The sequence below is a fragment of the Sporobolomyces salmoneus genome, assembly GCF_050403485.1.
Source record: "Sporobolomyces salmoneus JCM6883 DNA, S_salmoneus_JCM6883_v1_ctg1, whole genome shotgun sequence".
Taxonomy (NCBI): domain Eukaryota; kingdom Fungi; phylum Basidiomycota; class Microbotryomycetes; order Sporidiobolales; family Sporidiobolaceae; genus Sporobolomyces; species Sporobolomyces salmoneus.
This window is the reverse complement of record NW_027481162.1, coordinates 231,107-253,077: the sequence shown is the minus strand read 5'-3', so window position 1 is coordinate 253,077 and position 21,971 is coordinate 231,107. Positions and strand designations below refer to the sequence as shown.

The 21,971-nt window shown below is 51.0% G+C and overlaps 8 protein-coding genes across 8 annotated transcripts; 4 read left to right on the top strand and 4 right to left on the bottom strand.

Moving 5' to 3' along the window:
• Nucleotides 1-377: 377 nt before the first annotated feature.
• MRPL28 (mitochondrial 54S ribosomal protein mL40 MRPL28) lies at nucleotides 378-1,028 on the top strand (the record flags this gene model as incomplete). The annotated part of the gene is made up of 2 exons (XM_076628220.1): nucleotides 378-566; nucleotides 645-1,028. 2 exons carry the CDS (start codon nucleotides 378-380, stop codon nucleotides 1,026-1,028), a joined length of 573 nt encoding a protein of 190 aa, XP_076491621.1.
• Nucleotides 1,029-1,256: 228 nt separating this feature from the next.
• JCM6883_007388 (raptor family protein) lies at nucleotides 1,257-6,390 on the bottom strand (the record flags this gene model as incomplete). The annotated part of the gene is made up of 10 exons (XM_076628219.1): nucleotides 1,257-1,292; nucleotides 1,362-1,528; nucleotides 1,591-1,667; nucleotides 1,735-1,854; nucleotides 1,920-2,140; nucleotides 2,203-2,420; nucleotides 2,485-2,836; nucleotides 2,905-6,003; nucleotides 6,070-6,120; nucleotides 6,187-6,390. The coding sequence occupies 10 exons, from the start codon at nucleotides 6,388-6,390 to the stop codon at nucleotides 1,257-1,259; spliced, it is 4,545 nt and encodes a 1,514-aa protein (XP_076491620.1).
• A 396-nt stretch (nucleotides 6,391-6,786) lies between these two features.
• Nucleotides 6,787-7,469, top strand: ATG12 (Atg12p; the record flags this gene model as incomplete). Its single annotated transcript, XM_076628218.1, has 5 exons — nucleotides 6,787-6,919; nucleotides 7,000-7,136; nucleotides 7,210-7,272; nucleotides 7,347-7,384; nucleotides 7,448-7,469. 5 exons carry the CDS (start codon nucleotides 6,787-6,789, stop codon nucleotides 7,467-7,469), a joined length of 393 nt encoding a protein of 130 aa, XP_076491619.1.
• A 251-nt stretch (nucleotides 7,470-7,720) lies between these two features.
• Nucleotides 7,721-9,682, bottom strand: JCM6883_007386 (uncharacterized protein; the record flags this gene model as incomplete). Its single annotated transcript, XM_076628217.1, has 5 exons — nucleotides 7,721-7,854; nucleotides 7,917-8,130; nucleotides 8,195-8,694; nucleotides 8,753-8,792; nucleotides 8,852-9,682. 5 exons carry the CDS (start codon nucleotides 9,680-9,682, stop codon nucleotides 7,721-7,723), a joined length of 1,719 nt encoding a protein of 572 aa, XP_076491618.1.
• A 283-nt stretch (nucleotides 9,683-9,965) lies between these two features.
• JCM6883_007385 (uncharacterized protein) lies at nucleotides 9,966-11,235 on the bottom strand (the record flags this gene model as incomplete). The annotated part of the gene is made up of 6 exons (XM_076628216.1): nucleotides 9,966-10,045; nucleotides 10,112-10,270; nucleotides 10,338-10,436; nucleotides 10,498-10,534; nucleotides 10,596-10,946; nucleotides 11,041-11,235. 6 exons carry the CDS (start codon nucleotides 11,233-11,235, stop codon nucleotides 9,966-9,968), a joined length of 921 nt encoding a protein of 306 aa, XP_076491617.1.
• A 946-nt stretch (nucleotides 11,236-12,181) lies between these two features.
• JCM6883_007384 (uncharacterized protein) lies at nucleotides 12,182-15,314 on the top strand (the record flags this gene model as incomplete). Its single annotated transcript, XM_076628215.1, has 6 exons — nucleotides 12,182-12,674; nucleotides 12,754-12,947; nucleotides 13,010-13,769; nucleotides 13,837-14,528; nucleotides 14,592-14,818; nucleotides 14,882-15,314. 6 exons carry the CDS (start codon nucleotides 12,182-12,184, stop codon nucleotides 15,312-15,314), a joined length of 2,799 nt encoding a protein of 932 aa, XP_076491616.1.
• A 1,177-nt stretch (nucleotides 15,315-16,491) lies between these two features.
• Nucleotides 16,492-17,920, top strand: PRE8 (proteasome core particle subunit alpha 2; the record flags this gene model as incomplete). The annotated part of the gene is made up of 7 exons (XM_076628214.1): nucleotides 16,492-16,523; nucleotides 16,588-16,685; nucleotides 16,937-17,010; nucleotides 17,094-17,275; nucleotides 17,354-17,512; nucleotides 17,599-17,808; nucleotides 17,905-17,920. 7 exons carry the CDS (start codon nucleotides 16,492-16,494, stop codon nucleotides 17,918-17,920), a joined length of 771 nt encoding a protein of 256 aa, XP_076491615.1.
• Nucleotides 17,921-18,207: 287 nt separating this feature from the next.
• JCM6883_007382 (uncharacterized protein) lies at nucleotides 18,208-21,444 on the bottom strand (the record flags this gene model as incomplete). The annotated part of the gene is made up of 7 exons (XM_076628213.1): nucleotides 18,208-18,417; nucleotides 18,529-18,716; nucleotides 18,786-18,921; nucleotides 19,000-19,284; nucleotides 19,359-19,598; nucleotides 19,677-19,862; nucleotides 19,930-21,444. The coding sequence occupies 7 exons, from the start codon at nucleotides 21,442-21,444 to the stop codon at nucleotides 18,208-18,210; spliced, it is 2,760 nt and encodes a 919-aa protein (XP_076491614.1).
• Between the last annotated feature and the right edge of the window lie 527 nt (nucleotides 21,445-21,971).

Genomic DNA, 21,971 nt, shown 5'->3' with positions numbered 1-21,971 from the left:
CCTTGTATGTGCGAGAGGGGGGAGGAGAAGAGGGAAAGAGGAAGAAAGAGAGAGAAAGAAGAGGTTCGAGGCGAGTCACGCGTCTCGAATGGACATCACTGACGTCGCACCAATTTCTCCAACCTCAGTACACTCAGCCAGGCATAGCGCACAGCATCTCGAGCACAGGTTCAGAGTCTACTAACCTTCGGAGATTTAGCAATAATAATCGACTCGCATTTCACTGGACGCGCTTGACGCCCTTGCCCGTGGTTGTTCATAGTCTTCCAAGGTGCTCTAACTGGCTCTGAATTCATCTAAGAGGAAAGAGAGACGTGGTACAAGGTCAACTCTCGCGAACTTCGAATTCTCAACTCTACCCTCACCACTACATCCTCATGTTACGATCCTCTAGCTCACGACTCTTCAAATCCCTCCCTTCCCCTTCTACTTCGGCCGTACGAACCTACGCTACCGCGAAGAACTCGTCTGCAGCGGGATCTCGAAAAAAGGCGAATCAACAAGTGAACCGAGGGACGAGACCTGGAGAAGGAGCAGGGGACTCGAGAGTTGAGGCTATCAAGAATGTGAGTCCAGTCTCTCTGCACCCGGTCCAGCTCTTCAGATCGAGTAGCTGATTCTCATCAATTCCGATACTCTTTCAGGTTCTCTACGAGAGTTCACCTTCAGATTCGGATCGATTAGCAGCCTTACAGAAAGTCGTCCCTTCTCGAGAAGTGCACGAAACGATCGAACGAGCATGGAAACTCCATCAACGACATCGACGAGAAACTCATTCGCGGGAACTCGAACGTAAATACACCTCGATGAGACAGGCGATCGATCTATTGGAACAGACGGACAAGACGTTGTGGGAAAAGGCAGTGGGAGGGAAGAAGTTCCAGAATGTGGATCAGAGTGAAGCGTCGAATGCGAGGTTGGAGGGAATCGTTCCAAGGGAACTGAGGGTACCGATGGAACAACCGGGAGGTCAATTGTGGGATAGCGATTGGAAAGCACCGGCGGGGACACCGAGTAAGAAGGCTTGAAACAATTGAGAGGGAATTCTACATCGCACTGCAGTTTTCGTTTCTCTCGTTTCTTGCGAGAGGCGATGTTGGAGAGAGAGTACACGCGCTATTATTAGACAAGCAGCTTTTGGAGAGGTTGGAGTACCGCTGTAAAACGACGAGGGGGACAAGAAGGAAACTAGGGTATCGAATAAATAAGGAGAAACTCGTCGAGTCGAGACGAAGCGAAGGAACAGGAAGGGGGTATCACATGAACGAGTTCCAAGACAGTGTACTCGAGATCTGGCGACAGTCAACGTAACTCAGCTCAAGTTCGTGAAGAAAGAAGGGAAAAGAAGAGAGGGAACTTACGGAATTCATAGATTTGCGATAATTCTCCATCTCGAACAGATTGACGTGACCGACACTCTCGTTCGATCCAGGTTTGACTCCGTCACTCGAGGCGCATCCGAGAACCATGTGGTGAGGGTGGAAAGCCATCGCCGTCATGTTCGATGATCGAGAATTCAAGAGACCAGCTACCGAACGTTGAGCGTATCAGTCATGAGGCTCCAGAGAATGACGAGAAGATGAGACTCACAGGTGTTGCGGAACTTCGATATGGGCTCATCCGCGTTGTTCATGTTCCAAACTTTGACGACATTGTAAGCCGAGCTTCTGTAGACCCGAATGAGTTATTAGCACGAGTCTGGGGATATTCGAGAAGGACCACAAGACGACTCACGTTGCGAAGATCGGAGCATGTTCGTGAACGGTCATTTGAGTCATTCCTCCTTGATGAGCTTGAATCGTTCGAATCGGTTCCGATAACCGAATATCCCACAGACAAACTTCTCCGGCGAGACTATACAACGACCGCAGAGGGTGATGTGAGAACAGGCCGACTCGAGAGAGATAGAGTCGACTCACCTTCCAGTAACTAGTTCTCGATTCCCTCCTCTCTGCATGTGAACGTTCGAAACCCAAGCTCGATGTCCACCAGTGTACCTCCTCACCATGTTGTCCCGTACAGGCATTCGTCGATCGTAGACTCGAACTCCTCCGTCTCCGAATCCTGCCACAAGAATGTTTCCAGCTACTTGATCGCAAGTGAGAGAAGTCAAACACGAGTTGGCTCGAGTTGAGAGATCCTACAGTTCAAAAAATCGTCAGTGAGTGATGTAGATGAATGGGAGAAGCAGAGAGAGCGCACCTGTAGAACGGTTTCTCTCGTAGCGTCCCAGATCCGAATATATTTGACGTTACCTCCCATCAAGACGTGTCCACTTCCTTGTTGCCATTCGACGACCAATCCCGCATCGGCTTCAGTCGAATTCGTCGGTATCGTTTCAGAGATCCCTTGGAACGAAGAGATGAGTTTGACATCTTCGGGAGATTCGTAAGCTCGGAATAATCGAATATCTCCATCAGCTGTAAGCACGACCTGGTCAGCTACAGAAGCGTCGGAGACTGTAGCCGAACAACTTCGGCTTACAAGTTCCAGTGAGTAACAAAGCGATGTCGTCCTCGTTGACGAATCTCAAAGTCGTAATCGGTACATTCGGAGGAGTTCCATTCGCGAAATGATTGATCCTCAAATTCTTCTCCCATTCATACACTGCGATGTTCCCCTTATCGTCGGAAGAGAGGAGGTGAGGTTCGAACTGATGGAAGATGATTCGATTCGGAACGGCTTCGTTCGAGAAGAATCCGACTTGTTCGTCCCATCTCGCTCGACAGGCAGGTCCTTGCATAGGTTGAGTCTTGATAATGATCGCTTCGTTTCGTTGTCGTCGCCAGATTCGTTCGTTGTGAGAAACACTTCCAGGTTCGTCTGCCTCAGTTGACTTGACGCGGAAAGACAGGTCAGCTCGAGGTTTCATAGGGGGAACGAGAGTGACCAGTTGAAACTTACGCGCATCTGTGATTCCTTGTAGTACTCGAGAGCGAAATCAAAGAATGAACTCTTGAGAGGGAAGACTTGTCCGTTCTCTTCGGCGTCGACGTTGACCGCCGGCAGTGTTCGTCGATGTTTCAACTGCTCCTCATCTTGCTGTATCAGTTGAGAGATGATCGCATCGATTTGTGCTGGATCCATCGAAGCCGAGAGTCGAGATTTGAGCGCAGGTTTCCCGACTCTCATTTGAAGGTGTCGAAGGGAATCTGTCGAAGCCGAGGATTGAAGAGTCGTTCGAGGATTTGTTGTCGCGGCAGAGGGAGGTGTATTCTTGAGTCGAGTTGTCGAGGAGAACGCTGGTGGAGGGGAAGGAGCGGGAGTCGAAGCAGTCGATCCGTCGAGAGCCATGTGAGCCAAACTTCTCACGGCCGTCGCTGTCCGTTTGATCGTACCTCCTAGTCCGGTCGCGGGAGCGGTTTGTCCGTTCGTCTTGATCGGATCGCGAGTTTGAACTTGCTCGACGTGAACGGTAGCTGGAGTTTGAGAGGGAGGGATTCGAGGATGAGAAGCGGCGGGAGGAGCGTTGTTGAGAGCTGAACGTGCAGCGGGACCGAGAGGAGAGGCGAAGAGTTGTTCGAGGATGTAGTCTACAACTTGTTGAGCGAGTTCGGCGATTTCAGGTTGAGGATCGATCGAAAGGTCGAAGAGAGCTTGATGAATACACGAGAACATTGTCGCTTGAAAAGCTGGATTCGAGGGTCCTTCGTTGCTTTCTGCTGCCGCGTTGAGGTTCGCCGAGATCGAAGCGAGTCGTTCCTCCAATCCTCCGTTTCCCGAATCTCCCGCGCTGACCTTGTTTGCGCGTTCCACGATCATTCGATACGCTGCGATGATGAATTGACCGATGTGTTCGTTGACGACCGACGAGAGGAGGATGATGAGTTCCCTTCGAACGGGAGGAGAACCGTCTGAAGCCGATTTGAGGGTCGCCATCGCGACTCCGAGTTCGACGTCGGTTTGTTCACTCGCCGATAGTCCCGACGACGCTTCACTACACGCGACCGACCTTCCAAACTTCTTCGCCGGGTTGCTCGATCCAGTCGTTCCGAGGAGAGTGCCGAGAGCGTACATGACCGATGCTCGAACTTCTGGAACCGGGTCGGTGTGAAGGAGACTGCAGAACACCTCGTGAACTCTCGCTTTCACTCCTAATCCTTTCGCCTCGTCGAACTCGTCCCACATCATCGCGATGCCGAGAATTGCCCATTGCCGAAGGAGAGGGTCTTCGTCTCGAAGGTGAATGAGACACGCGTCGAAGACGTTGACCCTCAAACAGGCGACTTGACCGTTCCTGAAGTCTCGACAACACACGGCGAGGATGAAAGCGCACATCGCTCTGTGTTCCGAGACGTTCGGTAGAGGGAGGGCGGTCGTCGAGGTGGGATGAAGGACTGAGACGAAGTAGGTGTAAGGAGCTTGATCGATTGGTCGAGAGGAAGGGTAGGCTTGCTTGAGAAGATCCTCCTTGCAGTTTTCGTAGACGGCGAGAATACGAGCCCAGATGTAGATCAAAACAGGTTTGAGTTCGACGGCGGGAGCTTGAAGGAGACGAAGGACGTAGGCGAAGATCCCGATCGAGAGAGCAACGTTGACCGCCCAAGGACCGAGATCGAGGAATTTGCAGAGGAGGATGAGGGCTTTCAATCGGTGAGCTTGAGAGAGGAGAACTTGAAGAACGACGGGTAATTGTTCGGGATGCCTCCGTTTCGCGACCGTTCCTTGCTCGAGCCAGATCTCAAACGCGGTGAGTTGTTCGGCGAAGAAGGTCGAGTGAACGTAAGGAGATGGAGGAGGTGGAGGTAGAGGAGGAGGTGGTTGATCGGGAAGAGTTGGAGGTTGAGGAGGGAGAGAATCGAGCCACCGTTGCTCGTGTTCGAGGAGAGTCGGGAGTTGAGCGAGACACATATCGACGGCGAGATCCCAACTATCCCAGAGAGGGTGATTGTGCGTTTGAGGGAGGGCGGGAACTGAGATCGGAGTGCATTCGTAGAATCGCATGATTCGTTCGGCGAGCAAGAAACCTCGGAAGAGTGCTGCAACGACGAGATCGTGACGGAAGAGTTTTTGGAAGAGTTCTCGAGGGAGGGTGTTCCAAGCGATCGTGTCGGTAACGGCCGTGAAGATCCAGGTGAGTTCTCCGAGAGGTGTCCGTCGGTCGTTGAGTTTACCCGGAATCTTGAGTAGCATGTCGACGTCGAGGTTCGTCTTGAGAGGATTTCGGAGGAGGAAGAACCGAAGAGCGATTTCGATGGGAGAGGTGAGGCAGCAAGTGAAGAGATCGGCGGGGAGGTCAGGGTTCATCGGGAGTTGTTCGTGACCGAGACAGGCTCCGAGTTGGATCGTATCTCGGAAGGGTACATTCGGGATTGAAGGTTTCGATTCTGTCGGTTGACCATCTGGACCGACCGCTCCTGTCGCTTGAGCTGTTGCCGCTTCCCGTTCCAAATCCTGATCCCTCTTCGCACTGAACTCTTTCACCTTCTCGACGATGTTTCCCGCTGCTGAACAGTCCCAAACGTAAATCGCCGGACTCCCAATCCAACTGATAATGTCGGCGAGAGAGACTGGAATGTACTGGGTGTATTGTCGATTGAAGAGCCACAGTTCTCCACTCGGTGTCGGTTTCGGTACTCCGTGTCCATTGTAGTAGAACAGGGTTCGCTCGTTCTTCGCCGTCTTCCGTGCTGCCGTGCAGAACTTTTTCGCATCTTCAATCGGAGGGTCGAGGTATTGCTTGTAGCGAGTCTTTGGTGTAGCGGCGAGGTTCTCGAACTGTTGTTGAAGGTTCTTTCCGATTCGTTCCATCGCCTTGTCTTTCGCGAGGGCGTAAGGGTCGACCCAACATTCGAGTTTTGCGCAGGGATCCGTCTTGATCACGTCGGGTGGGTCGTAACCGATTCGAAGACAGACGACGAGGACGGCAGAGGCGGTACGGATTCGATCTCGATTCCGCCAGTCGATCTTGTTGTCGGCAGGATCGGAAGAAGGAGGCTTCGGGAGTCCAACTCGTTCGTGTCGAGTATCGGTCCAATAGAGGAAATAGTTCTTCTCGAGCGCCTATTCAAGACCGACAAGGGCATCAGTGTAGCTCTTCGAGCGTCGCTACGAGGTAAGTGAGCGTACTTGAAGGAACTCTTCCGAGGAATAAGCTTCTGAGAATCCATGCCTCATGTTCTGTCGTCGCAATGGCTCGTCAGATCCAGCTCCTTTCTCTTGTTCGCAACATCAGAAAGCACTCACAGAATCTGGATCGACACCTTCTTCCCATTCCGCATAGCTCTGCTGTCCGAATCGAACCTGATATCCATCTGCTGAATTCGCTCCATCTGATTCATCGTATTCGTCCGACTCTGAGTAGTCGTCCGAAAAAGCGTCCTGAGTAGGTTCAGCTTGAGGTTTAGCTGGAGGTTTCTGCTGCTCCTCTTCGGTCGTCAGACGAGGCATAACAGACGAGCTGCCAGAATCGATCAACGTCAGCTCGTCCCTTGCTCCCTCTACCTGTCCAGCACTATCAACATCATCCAAGGGAGGTTCCGGTGCTTACCGAAGCTATCGCAAGCTGTCGCAGTCTGATCTCGCCGGAAGAGATCGAGGTTTCGAAAGGCGGGGTAACTCAGTCTCTTGGAACGGCTGAATCGAGAGGTTGTCCGTTCAGAGCTCGATGTCGGGGAGTAGTAGATGTAGATCCGAGATTATCACTTGAGTAGAATTAGGTAGGCGAGTCGATTGGAGTGAGAGAAGCGAGGGAAGCACTTTCTCCTCCTCTCTCTTCACTTCTATCGTCGCCAATCTCACCCACACACTCTTGAGAGCAGTAGACGACCTACAGGCGAGGCGACCATGTCATCAAGCGCGGCGAGCTCACCAAACCTCGGACTCGGATCTCCCTCGACCTTTTCCTCCTTCGACCCTCAACGAACCCTATCAAGAGGTCCTTCCGAGTCAGCTCCAGCATCAAAGGATCCAGTCAAGAGTGAGTCGTAGCTCCGAAACTCAGAAGCAAGCATTTGAGAGCTGATTCTCTTCCTTTCTCCCCACTTCTCCTTCGAACAGTCATCGTCCGGTTCAAAGCGACGGGGAATGCTCCGATCATGAAACAGAACTTGTTCAAGATCTCGTCGAGCCACAAGTTTCAAGCCGTCCACCAGTTTCTGAGAACTCAGCTCAACTTCAAACCGGCAGATCCGCTCGTAAGTCGCTGTTTTCGCAGGGTACAGTGCCCGCTGAACGGCATTAGACTCACACGTTGCACTCTCTCGATAGTTCCTATACATCAATGCGTCTTTCGCTCCGGCTCCCGACGAGCTCGTGTCAAGTCTCTTTGCGGTAAGTTCTTCTCGTTGAGCTTTGAGTTCGACCGCTTCTTAGTCGCTGATTCACTGACCAGTTCCTTCCGACAGTCATACGGTACTGAGGGTCAACTAATAGTCAACTACAGGTAAGCCGGGAAACTTCCCTCGATCTTTCCCGCCGAGTTGGTCCTGACATTTCCGCTTCGCAGTTCTACGCAAGCGTGGGGTTGACCGATGGTTCTGTTCGTTGCTGTATGTCATCTAGCCCTTATTCCCCTATTCTGTCTGTCGATACCCTTTCGTTGCTCTCGTCTTTTTCTCCCTGTTATCGACTGGAATTCCTCTCGCATATCGATCCATCACTCCTGAGATCAAAGAGGAGCAAAATATTTGCAGACGAGATATATGAGAGCAACAACAAAGAATGCAGAGGGACAAACAAGGTGATATGGTGCGAGAAGCAAGAGGTAATAGACGAGATCTCAAATCTCAACCTGTCCCTTTTCGTAACTATCGAAGAAGTTTCTCCTCTGCGTGACTGGAATTCCCCTGCACGAGGTGAGATTGAGTACCGAGAGGTCGGGACACGACTTCAGTAGCGAGTCGAGGAAAGCCGCTATTCGAGCACACGAGGCATCAGCAGAATCGCGGTGAGTGGCAGCAACGAGGTTGACTCACGTGATATACGAGTCTCAGCAACATGAAGAGCTCGAAGCTTCTTACAGATTCCGAGCGGAATCATCGCTCGATCGTCGATTCTCGTCGAATCGAGCACAAGAGTCTCGAGTCTTGAAGGGACGACGTGATCGTTGCCGTCTTCATCGAACGTGACGGGCTCGAGGAGACCTTCGAGATGATGAGAGTCGAGAGGGATATTCGTGAGGTTCAAGTCCTACAGTCGGCAGCGAGCGAGCGAGTCAGCGTCGAAACTAATCAATGGTTGAGAAACAACTCACCTTGCATCTCGAACCAATCTTTGCCAAGAACGAATACATCGGTTCAGACGTCTTCCCTAGATAGATATTCCCATACAGTGAAACTTTTTCCAATCCTCCGAACGTCTCCCAATACGGTAACAGTTTCTTCAACACTGCGTCCGTCAGCCCCGGTGCTTTTGTCGACGTAGCCGGGATCGATCCCAATTTCATCACTTTGAAACGATTCCTTTCATCGTCGGGTCTTTCCGAGAGAGGTCGGAAGAAGGATTCGAGTGAAGCGGGAGTCAGAGGTAGACCCGATGCGACGAGCTTCTCGAGATTCCAGGTAGGAAGGGTGTGGAGTGCTGAGGAGATGATGTCGAGGGATTTGAGCTGGGTATAGGAGACGTCGAGTCGGGAAAGGGTTGGAGAGCAGAGGGCCAGGAGTCGACCGAGTGCGGCATCGGTGACGGCGGTGTTCTTGAGCTTGAGTGTACGGAGGTTCGAGAGAGGGATCTGCATCTTGGCAGTCGACGCATCTGTCAGGAAAGGTCGGTCAGTCAAGAACCTCGGACGACGGATACGAGGAAAGCGCACTTGTTGCCGTTTCGACGATGAGGTTGATGTTCTTCTCGTTCTATACAGCAATTCCAGAGTCACGTCTGCCCGAAGGAAGATGAGGCTGAAGGAACATACCAAATTACCGACTGCCTGAAGTTTGAGGACCTCGAGTCTCGGACAATTTCCGATCAACGCTCCTAATCCTTTGTGAGCGACCGCCGTAAACGATAGATTCGCTATACGGAGAGATGCTCCTGAACCGTTTGCGAGGGCCTTGATCGAGTTATCCCCAACTTTCGTACAAGCCTTGAGGTTGATTTTCTCCAACGAAGGAATCCGAACGAGGACTTTCGCGAGGACGGAGTCGCTGAGAGTCTGAGAGTGGGAGAGGTCGAGGTCGACGAGTGCCGTACATTGTGGGATTCGATTGAGGAGGATTGACGGAGCTGAGAGGGAAGAGAGGGAGAGTCGAGAAATTCTATCGTGGAAGAATATCGATGCGCAGGCGATAACGCTCACGCCTGGGTCGTTCGGCGATTGGAGAGCCGTATAGGAGAGATAGAGTACGTTCGCTAATAGTCTGTCGGCGGTATCCTCCGGTAATTCGCGGACGGTTTGTTGAATTGCGAGGATTTCGACTTGGTTCGACGGATCTCGATTCGGATCCCATCCTACCGCCGAGCTTTTGGCTCCACCTGTATCTCTTTGACCTTTGAACCTGACAACTTCGTAGATCGCTCGAGCTGCCGACTGCAGACTCAGTTCCTTCAGCGATTCGACCTTATTCTTTTCCCTCCTGACGCTGAGGTAGCTGACCCCTTGTCCTGCGTGCTCGGCCAGATGATAACTTGCTACGAGTCGAGCTGTATCGTCCGCTGCTGTCAAGGCGCCGATTTGAGGTAATGATGATCGAATTCTCTTGCTGGGTCGCTTGCTTGAGCCGGTTGGGGCTCGTTTGGGCGGCATGATCAAAGATGTTGCTTTCGTGAGGATACGGGCTGACGTGGAGTGATCGGCGAGAGGTGAATGTTAGAGCGGAGGAAGAAAGAGAGAAAAAGTTGAGTGACGACGACAAACTTGGAACTAGGCAAAGAGTGACGTCTCTCTCGATGCAAGTGTCGGCTGAAAATGCAGCGAGATGAAAGCTGGGAAAGAGAAAACGATTGCAGCTCGAAACAGGAGAAAAACAGCAAAACTGATGAATCCTTCGCTTGCTCCCCTCTCTTTCCCTACGACACCAGCTTGTGGATCATTGCTGAAAGCTCATCGAGTAACCTCCGCCAGGTTGTTCCTGCATCTTGAAGTTGTCGAGACTGAAACCGAATTTGCCTGCGAAACAGGGAAATCATGAGTCTTGTCCTCGCAGAAGAGGGCTCAATAGCAGAGGAGACTTACCCAATACGGTGTTCCCTAGATTCTTCAACTTGCCCATAACCTCGTCTTTCTCCTTCTGTTGCTGGATTTCAATCGCTTTCGGAATTCGTGACCGTGCGAGCCTGATCTGTTGAGTTAGATATGGACTGAGATCCGGTAGTGTAGCAAGGTGATTGAAGTCTAGTGAGAAGCATGCGGTCAGTACGGTCTGAATGGTAAGAGAGGAAGGGATCGAAGTCGAGCGGACCTTCAAGAGATGCGGACAGAGAACCCCAGCTTCCTATTGACTCGTTCGCCTGAGCACGTCGGTATCGAGCTTTCACATGATTCGGATCGTCTAAAAGCGCTGAAGACAGGCAGAGGTAAGTCAGGGAGCATTTGAGAAGAGGGTAAAGAAATGAGCTCACCTTCGTCGGACGCTTTCACGGCATCTTTCCATCGGTTCTGCAGGCCCGAAGCTCGTTAGTGCACAGCGTAGAGGGAGAGCGTGCAGGTGGAGACGTACAAGCTTAAGAAGGCAGGCAGCAACGTTCGAGAAGAGGACTGTTCGTAGTTGCGAAATTTCCTTCTCCTCTTCCTCGCAAAGGTCTTTACCACCGTCGTTCGACTTTCCGATCGCAGTCTCTCCCGTAGCTTCTGTACCCTCGGCGTCGGCAATGAGCTGCTCAGATTCTTCACTAGCTTTCTCCTTTCCTTTTCCCTTGTCCCTCACCGAGTCCGAGTCCGAGTCGACAGGTCGTCGTGGAGGTAAATCTCCCAACGCTTGTCGATAAGTCTCGAGAGCTAGTTCGTATTGTTCACGGCCAAAGTACCCAGTTCCCTTGACTTTTAGCGCTTTGACAGTCGAAATTATCTCCTGCGAAAAGGAAAGTCGAAATTGAGCACAATAACGTCAGTGAATCCACTTCTCTTACTCCATTGCCCTACGAGTAGCTACTGTATGAGCTCACCTGTAATTCCTCCCGGCTCCACGTAAGGATTGAGTTCGATTCTAGTTCTTCTGTGAGTGCGTCATCTCGAGCGCGGCCTCCTAGAGTCTGTTCATTATGTGAAAGTTCATTGCTAGTGCTCGTAGTCGTAGTGTCTGTCGTCTTCGCAGTGGGAGACCTAGTCGAATCTTCGTCAAGTTGAGTGAGGGAGACCATCTCTTTCGAGCAAGTGAAGTACCGCTGCGAGTGATTCGGGGGTTGATCGAAAGGCAGAGATCCACGTGGAGCAGGCTCGAGAAGCAAACGTGCAGTTGACTTGGGAAGGAGAGTCGATCGGAGGGAGAGAAGCGAGCGAACTCTTTGGTTCCCTACCACTCACTCAACACCGGCAGACTCGACTCGAGCTCACAGCGAGAAGAATTTGAAGACTCTGGGAGCTAGCCCGATCCATTGAACAGCGCATCAGAAGCTCAAGAAGACGTCAAAGATGATGAAAGATTCCGACAGTTCGAGTGTGCGCCGAACCTTGAAAGTTTGATCAGAAACTCGAGTGGGTTGCCCTGCACTAGTCCTATCTGAACGAATAGTCAATCAACAGGCGGTGAACAGAGCGAAGAGCGAGAGGTGAGTGTAATCTTTCCTCTTCCGGGTCTTTCGTCGAACCTCTCACGATATTCTCTTCCGAATTAGGGACTGATAAAAGTGTATCGGATAATGAAACTTCCTAGTCGAGCTCTGTAGACCATGGCATTTGCGATCGAGGTTATTCCACAACGTGCGTCGCAAAAGCTCAGATTCTTTCAGTTTGCCCGTTTCGTCTTGCATCGAAGATTCCTATATTCGACGATGCTCCCCTCGATCCTTCCTTTTTCCTTTTGACGCTCTCGAAAGCGACCCGGAAGGTTTTCCGGATCGCCCTCCTTTTGACAGCTCGCTCTGATCTCTCTCTCTCTTTCTCTTTCCTTCTCTCATTCCCCCCATCTCCGACTTCTCCTCTCTCCCTCGCAATCGTCTAGAGTTTCCGCCAGGCAGCGTCAAGCTCATCGGTTCGACCTTAGTCACTCTTCTACCTCGCAATCGAATCTTTCACTGGCCGGACCAGTTCTCTTCGACCTCGACCTCGTTTCGACTACATCCACACTCCCTTTTCCAACACTCCAAGATGCCTTCTATCGTCTCTGTCGTCTCCCTCGCCCTCCTTGCCCTCTCCCCTCTCGCCGCGGCTCGACCAACCGGTACTCGTCCCGAAGAACTCGTCAAACGTTCACGAGCGACTCCCAACGCTAGGCCTCCTCTCCCCAACTACAAGAACATCGATGCGGGAATCATGAACAGGATCAACGCGATGGCGGCGGCGGCCTCGGCTTCAGCAGCGGTCAAGGCTCGTTCTTTGGATTCAATCGTCGACGTCAACGAAATCTTCCAACGTTCCTCCGAATCGGAAGCACTCCTCCTCAAGCGTCAGGACGCTTCAAACTCTACCTCCTCCTCCTCGACTCCATCTTGTCTCGATTCGACTGCAACCGACGTCGATATCAACGCCGCTCTTTACTACGGAGGAGCTGGAACCGTCGTTCAACTTTGTCCCGGCGCCCAAATCTCCCTCACCAACGCCATCTTCTTCACCGCTGCTAATCAAGTCCTCACTACTCAAGGTAAATTCACTTCCGCTTCTATCTTTTTCTTTTTTCATTCCGTGAAATTGACTTTCCGCTTCTGGGTTAAATTTTTCAGGCAATCCTGCCGACGACTCTCGAGCTCTCCTCACCGTCACTGGATCCGACCAGTCGTGTGCTATCTACGCCGCTTGCGACCTTTGTCAAAACATCGCTGTTCAAAACATTCAAATCGACGGTGCTCGCGACAAGCTCGGATGGATCTCGAATGGTATCGCTCTCCTCGAACTGGGTGGAAACACGAAAGGACAAGTGAGTCTCCTCTACTATACGTCGACCCTCTCCTCCAGTCGCTGACGGTATCGTTCGCTCAGACTATTCAAAACTGCCACCTTTACGAACCTCGAGGTTGGTCGATTCTTCACGGTATCGAGGGTTACCAAAACTCTTGCCGAGGAATGATCGTCCAGAACAATCAAATCGGTCCCTCCGGCTTTGCCCCGAATAACGGTAACCAATTCAAGAAGCGAGACTCTGTCGACTACTCGGCGAACGTCGGACCTGGAGAATGGGCCGACGGTATCTCAATGGCCTGTGGAGCGTCGACCGTCACCGGAAACACCGTCGTCGATTGTACCGATGGAGGAATCGTCGTCTTCGGAGCTGGAGGATCGACGATCTCTGGTAACACGGTCATCGCTCGAAACCGTCGTCCTCTCGGAGGTATCAACATGGTCGACTGGAACCCTTGGTCAGGATCTTACGAGGGTACCGTCGTCGAAGGCAACACTTTGATCGCCGACACGAACATGATGAAAGTCGGAATCGCGATCGGAGGAATGGTCTGGGGATCCGACAACCGAACCGCCGCCCGCACTTACGGAGGAACAATTCGCAACAACGTTTTCCAATCTGGTTCGTCTGGTTACTTTGGATACGCGATCGGAATCGCTGGACACAAGAACGCGAATGTTTACGGAAACGACGCCTCGGCTGCCAACTTTGGAGGTGACTTCTCGCAAGCTTGTTTCCCGATCATTCCTTCTTCTCAAGCTTTCGTCTACGATCAATGGACGACTCCCGGTACTCAAATGCAAAACAACTTCCAAAACTTCCCTCTCGTTTTCCTCATCTGTGCGTTTCTCTCTCTCTTTTTCCCTCGCTCGAATGATCCGATGACTGACTCGTTTCGTTACGGTAGGTCAACAACCTGGTCCTATAATCGGTTCGGGTATGGTCGCTCAAAGTTCCGGAATGATGATGTCGGGCCAAAGACCAGTCAACGCTACGATCTCGGCTTCCTCTTCAATTGTCTCGGCAACTGTAAGCGCATCGTCAGTGACTAGCTCCTCGGTCATTAGTGGATCAGCCTCGTCCTCGGTTCTCTCGTCTACCGACAGTGCGCAATCGACTTTGAGCGCATCGTCCTCCCAAATTTCCTCTTCTGTCGTCTCTTCATCCGTCGTCTCATCCTCTGTCGATTCCTCCTCTGTCGTCTCATCCTCTATCGTCTCATCGTCTGTCGTCTCGTCCTCGTCTGTCGTCTCATCCGCCGTCGTATCATCCTCCGTCGAATCATCTTCAATTGTACCCTCTTCCGTCCCTTCGTCTTCAACTCTCTCAAGCACCTCGACTCTCTCAAGCACTTCCACCTCCGCATCCCCCTCTGCGACTCTCGTCAACCTCGCCCGCAAAGCGACGACGACCGCCTCCTCGCAAACGAACTGGAGTGGACAACTTTCGAAAGGCGCGATTGATGGAATCATCGGAGGTTACATGCCTGGAGGATCGTACTACACAACTCAAGAATGGGCTACGAGCGGTGAGAAGGCTGGTGCTTGGATTCAACTCAATTGGTCCGGAGCTCAACGATTCAACCAAATCGTCCTTTGGGTGAGTCTCTCTCTTTCTGTCTCTCTCCTTGACTTCAGAGCTGACGTCTTTCTCGCTTCATAGGATCGACCCAACCCGGCTGATCAAGTCCTAGCTGGTACTGTCTCCTTCGCTGACGGAACCGGAGTCGCATTCACTGCTCTACTGAACGACGCCAAAACTGGACTCACGATCAACCTCGCCAAGACGATCTCTTCGAAATCTATCAAGATCGCGATCACTCAAGTTAGTTCGACTACGAAGAACGTCGGTCTCGCTGAAGTTCAAGTTTTCCTCGCTCCTGCCAGCCAGTCAGTCCTTTTTCTCTCTCCTTTCTCGCTGATCAACGACCTAACTCTCTTTCCTTCACGTAGAATGGTTACTCCCGCCGCTATGACTCCTATCAAGCTCGCAGCTGGACCCGTGTCGACTTCCGCATCAGTCTCCTCCACGGCTCAACCCAGCACTTCGACATCATCCGGTCCTGTCTGGACTGTCGTGAAAACCTCTGCCGCTCCCGTCGTTTGGGCTCCCGCAAAGGACTCTTCTTCTTCATCGACTACCACGACGAGTCAAACCCCAACTTCGACAAAAGTCGTTTGGACCAAAGTTGAAACTGCCGTTTCTCGACAACTCAACCTCAAACGAAACTACCCGACGAGGATCATTCAAGATGGAGATGATGACGACGTTCTTCTTCGACGAGATGGATCAGCACCTCAGTTGATCGGTTACTCGAAAGCAACTCCGCGACCAATGCTCGTTAACCCTTTCGAATCGCTTGAAAAGATTCAGAGACAACGGTAGAATCCCTCGGCCCTCTCTCCCCTCGTTCGTTCTTCGCACACGCTCTTTGACCCCTGGAATCTCGTTCTCGCATCTTTTCATATCAAACTTGTATCCCTCATTCTCTCAATTTTCTCTTTTCGCATTTCATTTCCCTTCTGACTCTCACCCTCGATACATTCGCTCTCTTCTTTTTTTGGCTTTGCTTTGCTCTCTACCATCAATATCTGTAGCTTACTCACTCTCGTTAAAGGAATCCATTTTGTAGCCTTTCGGTTTTTCTTCTCTTCTTTGACCTAATAACCAAAACGAATCTTGCCTCTTACACCCAGCTTGCACAGGCTTTGAGAGAGCTCGACGGGATGCAAAGTGAGGCTCAAGCTATCAATCGTGCTGACTGTTGGTACTGAAAGCTGTCTCGTTTTTTTTTTCTCCGTTCTTCTTCCCTTCTTGGTTCGAGGCTTGAGCAGAGACGATTTTGTCGTGAGCAAGAAGTCGATCGACTTCCCTCTTGCTCTCTGGTTGCTCATTGTTGTCTCTCGTCTCCTCTCAGCGACAGTGTCACCAAACAAGCGGAAAGAGTACAGAGTCAATCTTGCGGAAGGGTTTTGCAGAGCAGACAAGCTTCGCCGAAAGACGCTCGGATCCTGGACACCGACGAGAGACTGACTCGGTGTAAACAGTGACCCTCTGAGGCGCACCTGAGGCCGAAGCTGAAGATCCTAAAGCTCGAAGAAAGGAGATTTGGCTTCGAAAGACTATCGCCTGGCTACTACCGAGGCAACGTCGAGCGAGCGACCACCTGCGCCAAGGGACAGCAACTTGGTTCCCGTCGCTGTGAGGATCGGAGCAGCGATACAAAGCCCAAGCGAGAGGAAAAGCGAGAATCTGAGATTTTGGGCGGAGTAGACTTTTCCGATCGGTCCCGACTACAGAGCGGTATAGATACTGAGTATCAGATACAAAGCCAGGTGTCCTACGGTAGAAGAGAGAAATCGAAAGTGATGGTAAGAGTTCAACCAGGGGAAGGTGACGAAGCTCGCAACTTTGTCCTCCTGCACCACCTCAACGAACCTCACTGAACGCCAGAAAGTCGACGAACCTCACCGTACATTCGACAGAACAACCTAGAAGTCGCTTCTACCTCTTCAGACTCCCTCTCTAGTTCATCGTTAATCTTCATCAACTCTCTCTCAAAATGGCCGCCCCTGAAGCCGGTGGACGTTACTCGTACGCACTCTCTCATCTCCACATTCCGAAGCCAGAGCTGATAGAGGTAAGGAATGTCATTTAGGTTCTCATTGACGACGTTCTCCCCATCTGGGAAACTCGTTCAAATCGAACACGCGCTCGCGGCAGTTGGACAAGGTACTCTCAGTTTAGGGATTAAAGGTGAGCTGCTGTTCCCTCAGGAGTGCTCAAGCGCGACGTAGCGTTGAGAGAATCGGATTTGGGAGAGGGGATGACGAAGACTCGGGAGAGGAGAATTACGCGGCGCTCTGAAGCATCTCCCTTGGAGCGCGAGGTCTAACGGGAGTGGTTGAAAGGAGCTGCACGAGAGAGGAGGACTCTGGGCAGCACAGATTCGTCCTTTGAGTAGCGGTATTGACTGACGATCTCTGTCTCTTCTCCTCTCTCTGTAGCTACGAATGGTATCGTCGTAGCAACCTCGAAGAAAGCTCCTTCACCTCTAGTGGACGATTCCATGCTCGAAAAGGTTCGTCCCTTCCCATCCTACCCCATCCCTTTCCTCCCCTTTCCCTCCTCTCGAAACTAACTACCCTAATCTCATTCTTTCAGGTCGCTCTGATTTGCCCCAATATCGGAATGGTCTACTCTGGTATGGGACCCGATTTCCGAGTCCTCGTCGCGAAAGCTCGAAAGTCGGCTCAAGCGTACTGGAAGATTTACGGAGAATACCCCAGTACACGAGTCATGGTTGGAGAGATCGCGACCGTTATGCAGGATGCTACTCAATCTGGGTCAGTTCCCCCTTGTCTTTCTATCCCGCTTGTCTCGTTACGCGAAAAAAAAACTGATGGAAAGATGGGGTATGATAGAGGAGTTCGACCATTCGGAGTTTCGCTTTTGGTGGCTGGATTCGATAATGCGAAAGGACATACTTTGTATCAAGTTGATCCTTCGGGTTCTTTCTGGACTTGGAAAGCTAGTGCGATTGGGAAAAACCAAGTTAACGCAAAGACTTTTCTCGAAAAACGGTAACTCACTCATTCCTTCCTTCTTTCCTCCTCCATCTCCATCTTCATCCTGCTCACTCGGGCTGAATGTTTTCGCGTTTGAGTAGATACAACGACGATCTCTCTTTAGAAGATGCGATTCACACTGCGCTCTTAACGCTCAAAGAAGGGTTCGAAGGAGTAATGGACGAGAAGACGATCGAGTTGGGAATCATTTCGACTCAACCGATGGACAATTCGTTTAATCCGACGGGACATGGAACGGGGTTGAAAGGTAGTCCGGGTTTCAGGAAATTGACGGAACAGGAAGTCGCAGAGTGAGTTCTCGTCTCAATCTTCTGTCACTTCGAGTGAGTGAGGAGTCGTCGAGAGTACAAATGCTGACGCGTTCGTTCGTTCGTGATGTTCTGCAGTTACCTACAACTATAGTTGACGATGTGAGAGATAGAGTAATGCAACTTCAGTCGTTCTTTCATGTACACTTCTCTTCTCAGTCTCGTGCATTCGAGAGACGGCACGGTAGAGAGCAATAGAGAGTCGTTTGCAGTGTCAGAAGATAAGATAACTCGATAGATAAGTTCGTCAAACAAGCCAAGAGATAGGGCACAAAAAGTAAGCAAGAGAGGGGTATCAAGCTCAACAACACGGGATATAACAGATCAGTCACCTCCTCACCACATCACTCCGCCTCGACAAGGAAGCTAGTCGTTTCCGAGCTAAGCAGTCCCCCATTTCTTCAATTCCCCATCGATATCTCTCCTCTTCTCTACCTCTAATTTAATCTCGGCTTCTCTAGGTACCAACCTATGCATTTTAAACGGTACTGATCTCGCTGGACTCAGGTACGCTGCTGCTGGAGGAGTGACGGTTGAAGTGGTTGAACCTAGGGGGAGGATTAATTCTATTCGACGAAGGGTATCGAATGCCTAAAAATCAATCAATCACTCACTTGGTTAGTCGGGGGTCAGGCTCCGAGGGAGAAGGAGAGAAGGCAGAGAAGGCAGAGAAGGGAGAGAAGAGGAGGAGAGAGAACATACGGAACAAAAAGCTTCTCTCGTCATTTGATTCTTCCCAACTACTCTCTTTCCCCTCGCTTCGAGAGATTTCGTCCAGGTTAAATATTCGGAATGAACCATTTCTAGGTTGAAACCGGATTGGAAGTCGACGGTAGAGGACGAGAGGTGTTTACAGGAGATTAGGACGATTAATTCGAGGGTTGAGAGACCTGGAACGAGTGTGAAACGAGGTTAGCTCGGAGAGAACAGAAGGTAGAGGAGATAAAAGAGGGACGAACTCTTGAGTGAAATGTCACGAGTGAGATGGGATTCTCGGGGTTTGAGATCGGAGTATTCGAGACGAGGGACTCCGTTTGAAGGGAGAGGAGTTTGAGAATGAGTGAGTTTGTAACCGAGTTTCGAAACGAAATGAGTCTGCAATTCGTTCGACGACTTCGATCAGTACGCTTTCACTTGACGCTAGCTCATATCGAGAGGTTCCAAACGACTTACCAGAGTCGCTCTCAATTCCGTCGGAGTATTTCCTCCCACTCTCCAAACCCCCTCGAAATACTCTTTCACTTTCTTCTCCCCCAACCATCTCTCTACCTCTCCATTCCACGCTTTCGCCCATTCTCCAGCTTGTTGACCTTTCACGAGTTCCCAAAGTCTCGAGTCGGTCGATAAGAGATTTTGAGTGAGAGTGAGGAAGGAAGTGAGGGAGGAAGGGAGCATCATTTGGAGGACGTGAGATTGACAGCGTGATCGAACGCGCTTCTCGAGGAGGGAGAGACAATCCTACGGAATCGGAGAGACGAGGATTCAGTCTAAGAATTGGAAAGATTCGTGTAGAGGAAGAGACGAAAACTCACGACTCGAGAAGAAACTCCGACAACTCCGACCCCGCCTCTGCGTCGATTACCTTGAACGATATCGAGTAGACAATAGAGGAAACTTTGTCGAGGGTGGAGAGCGAAGAGGTCGAATTCATCGACGATGAGAATGATCGGTTTCGAAGAAGGAGAACTAGATTCGTTCGAGCCAGAATTCGCGGTTGAAGAAGAAGGTTCGAGTAATCGTAAGAGGGTCGACATAGTCGCCGAATTTGAAGACTGTTTCGCAAGCTTAAAGTAAGTACAACTTCGCAGAACATGGAATTCGACGCAAAGGTGAATGAATGAATAACTCACGTAATCTCCCTCTTCGAGTTGATCCGTTTCTCCTTCACTCCTGAACCCTTGTTCCCTCATCTGCATCGCGATACTCCTCAACGCCAATCGATCCGTCGTATGAACAAGCCCGGATAATCGAACCGTAACGAATTCATGTTGATCTTGATGTACGAATTTCATTACTCTCAACGTACGTTCAATGAGCTATTTCCCCGAATCCATCAGTTCGACGCACATGAAGCGAGAGAGGGAGAGGGAGTGAGAGACTGACCATAGTTTTCCCAACTCCTCGAGGTCCAAGAAGTACGATCGCATTCCCCATTCCCCTCGTCACGACCTCGTTCAGAGTCTGTCTCATCGGTTTCTCCCATTCCTCGTACTCAGCCGCGAGGAACGGATAACCCATGACTCCTCCCTTTGAACGATCGAAAGAAGGAACGGTCGCGGAGGGATCAAGTCGAGCTTCGGGGAGAGAAGCACCCGTCAAGATTGAGAGTTGTCGCGAGAGGTGTTTGTGTAGGAAGGAAGAAGGGTAGTCGGGGTTGAGAGTGGAAGTAGAGGTGGTTGAGACGCTGGTGGTGTAGATCGAAGGAGGGATAGGGAGAGAGTAATCTTCGGTGGAGGCGGAAGGTTGATTCGACGACGAGGAAACCAAAAATGGATCCGTCTCGTCCTCCTCTTGCTCGACCATCGCGGCGTCTCCTCCTTGTCCGAGAGTAGCTTCCTCCTCCTCAATCGCTCGACTTTTCCCCTTCTCCTTTCTCCTCTTTTCCCTCGTTTCCTCACTCTCACTTTCCTGTTCCTCCTCCTCTTCTTGAGTATCATCCTGCGTTTCAACCGCAACACCATACCCCTCATCCTCCATATGATACCCGACCAATCGATTCCTCAATTCCGCCGGAGCATTCTTGATCTCGCTCAGATTCGGAGGGAGTCGTTGTTTCCTCAACGAAGAACGAGACGGAGTCGAAGAAGTCGAACGGGAGATTCGAGTAGAGGTGGGAGTTACTTTTGTGGGAGTTACTTTCGGAGTCTGTGTGGTGGGTTTCGAGGGAGTTTTGCGAGGTGTTGAAGGTTTACGTTTTTTCGTTTCTTCCTCATTCTCCTCTGGCTCTTGCTCGTCTGAATCGGACAATACGGCAGATGCTCTTCGCTTCGAAGGAGTAGTAGATTGTTTGAGAGGGGAAGAATTGATAGGTCTCGAAGTAGAAGCGGAAGACGAGAGGGAACGTTTTTTCGAAGGAGTCGATTCAGGAGTCAAGAGTTGTGGTTTCGTAGCCGTAGCAGCTGCTCGTTTTCGTTTAGGACTATCGATCAACATCTTTTCGACTTGTGCTTCATCTCCTGAACTCGAATCGTCCTCCTCGTCGCTATCGAATTGATCCCGAGATCTCGCCGGTGAAGGAAGATAAGACGATTTCGAAGTGACTTTGCGTTTCTTCGTAGGTGTCGTTACCGATTGAAGCATCAATTCATCCTCTGATTCTTCCTCCTCCTCCTGCTCCTCTTGTTTAATCACGGTTTTCCTACTGGTCGGTTGTTTCTTTCCCTTACTTGGTGTCGTTGATGAAGGCGCGCCTACGAGTGCTTGATAATGAGTTGCTTGACCTGAACTACGCGTCGAACGAGTCGAAGTCGAAGTTGAAGAAGTGCTACGAGTTGATCGAGTCGAAGAGGGTGATGAGTTCTTTGGTGCTGTCGCTGGTGAGGTGGTCGAGGAGGTGCGAGTGGGTTTGTTACGAGGCTGTAAGGAGCCAACGACGGTACGCTTCGTTGGGCTGGACATGATCGAGAGAGAGAGAAGGAGGACGAGAGACGCGTGATGAGGTAGAAGGAGAAAGGAAAGACTGATTAAAGGATCGGATGAGTGTCGGTAGGCGGCGATAGGTTGTCGGTTTGTCGAATGTGCTGAAGTTGAAGTTGAAGAAAGTGAACAGAGGAAGGGGAAAGGTGATACGAAAACCTCCAGTTTAGAAATTTCGAGAGGGGGCTGGTACTCTCACGCGACTCGACGTGTGCAAGTTCTCTGGACTGAGAGATGTGACACAGTGACAGTCTCTCCATCTCTCTCTCTCTCTTCTCTGCACTCATCTCTTCAAAAAATTCGTCGTCGTCGTCGTCGTCGTTCAAAGATGACGTCTCAGGAGGATCTTCGCGCACAGTCCTTTCCCTTCTCCCTCGCTTCGAGTCCTTCTCGGTTCCGAATCGACCCTCGTCTCCTATTTTCCCTGCTCAGATTTCTCGATTTTCGCTCTGTATAAGTTGCTTCGTGGTGCTCTGCACTATTTCATAGGTATCGTATAAAAGAGGGGA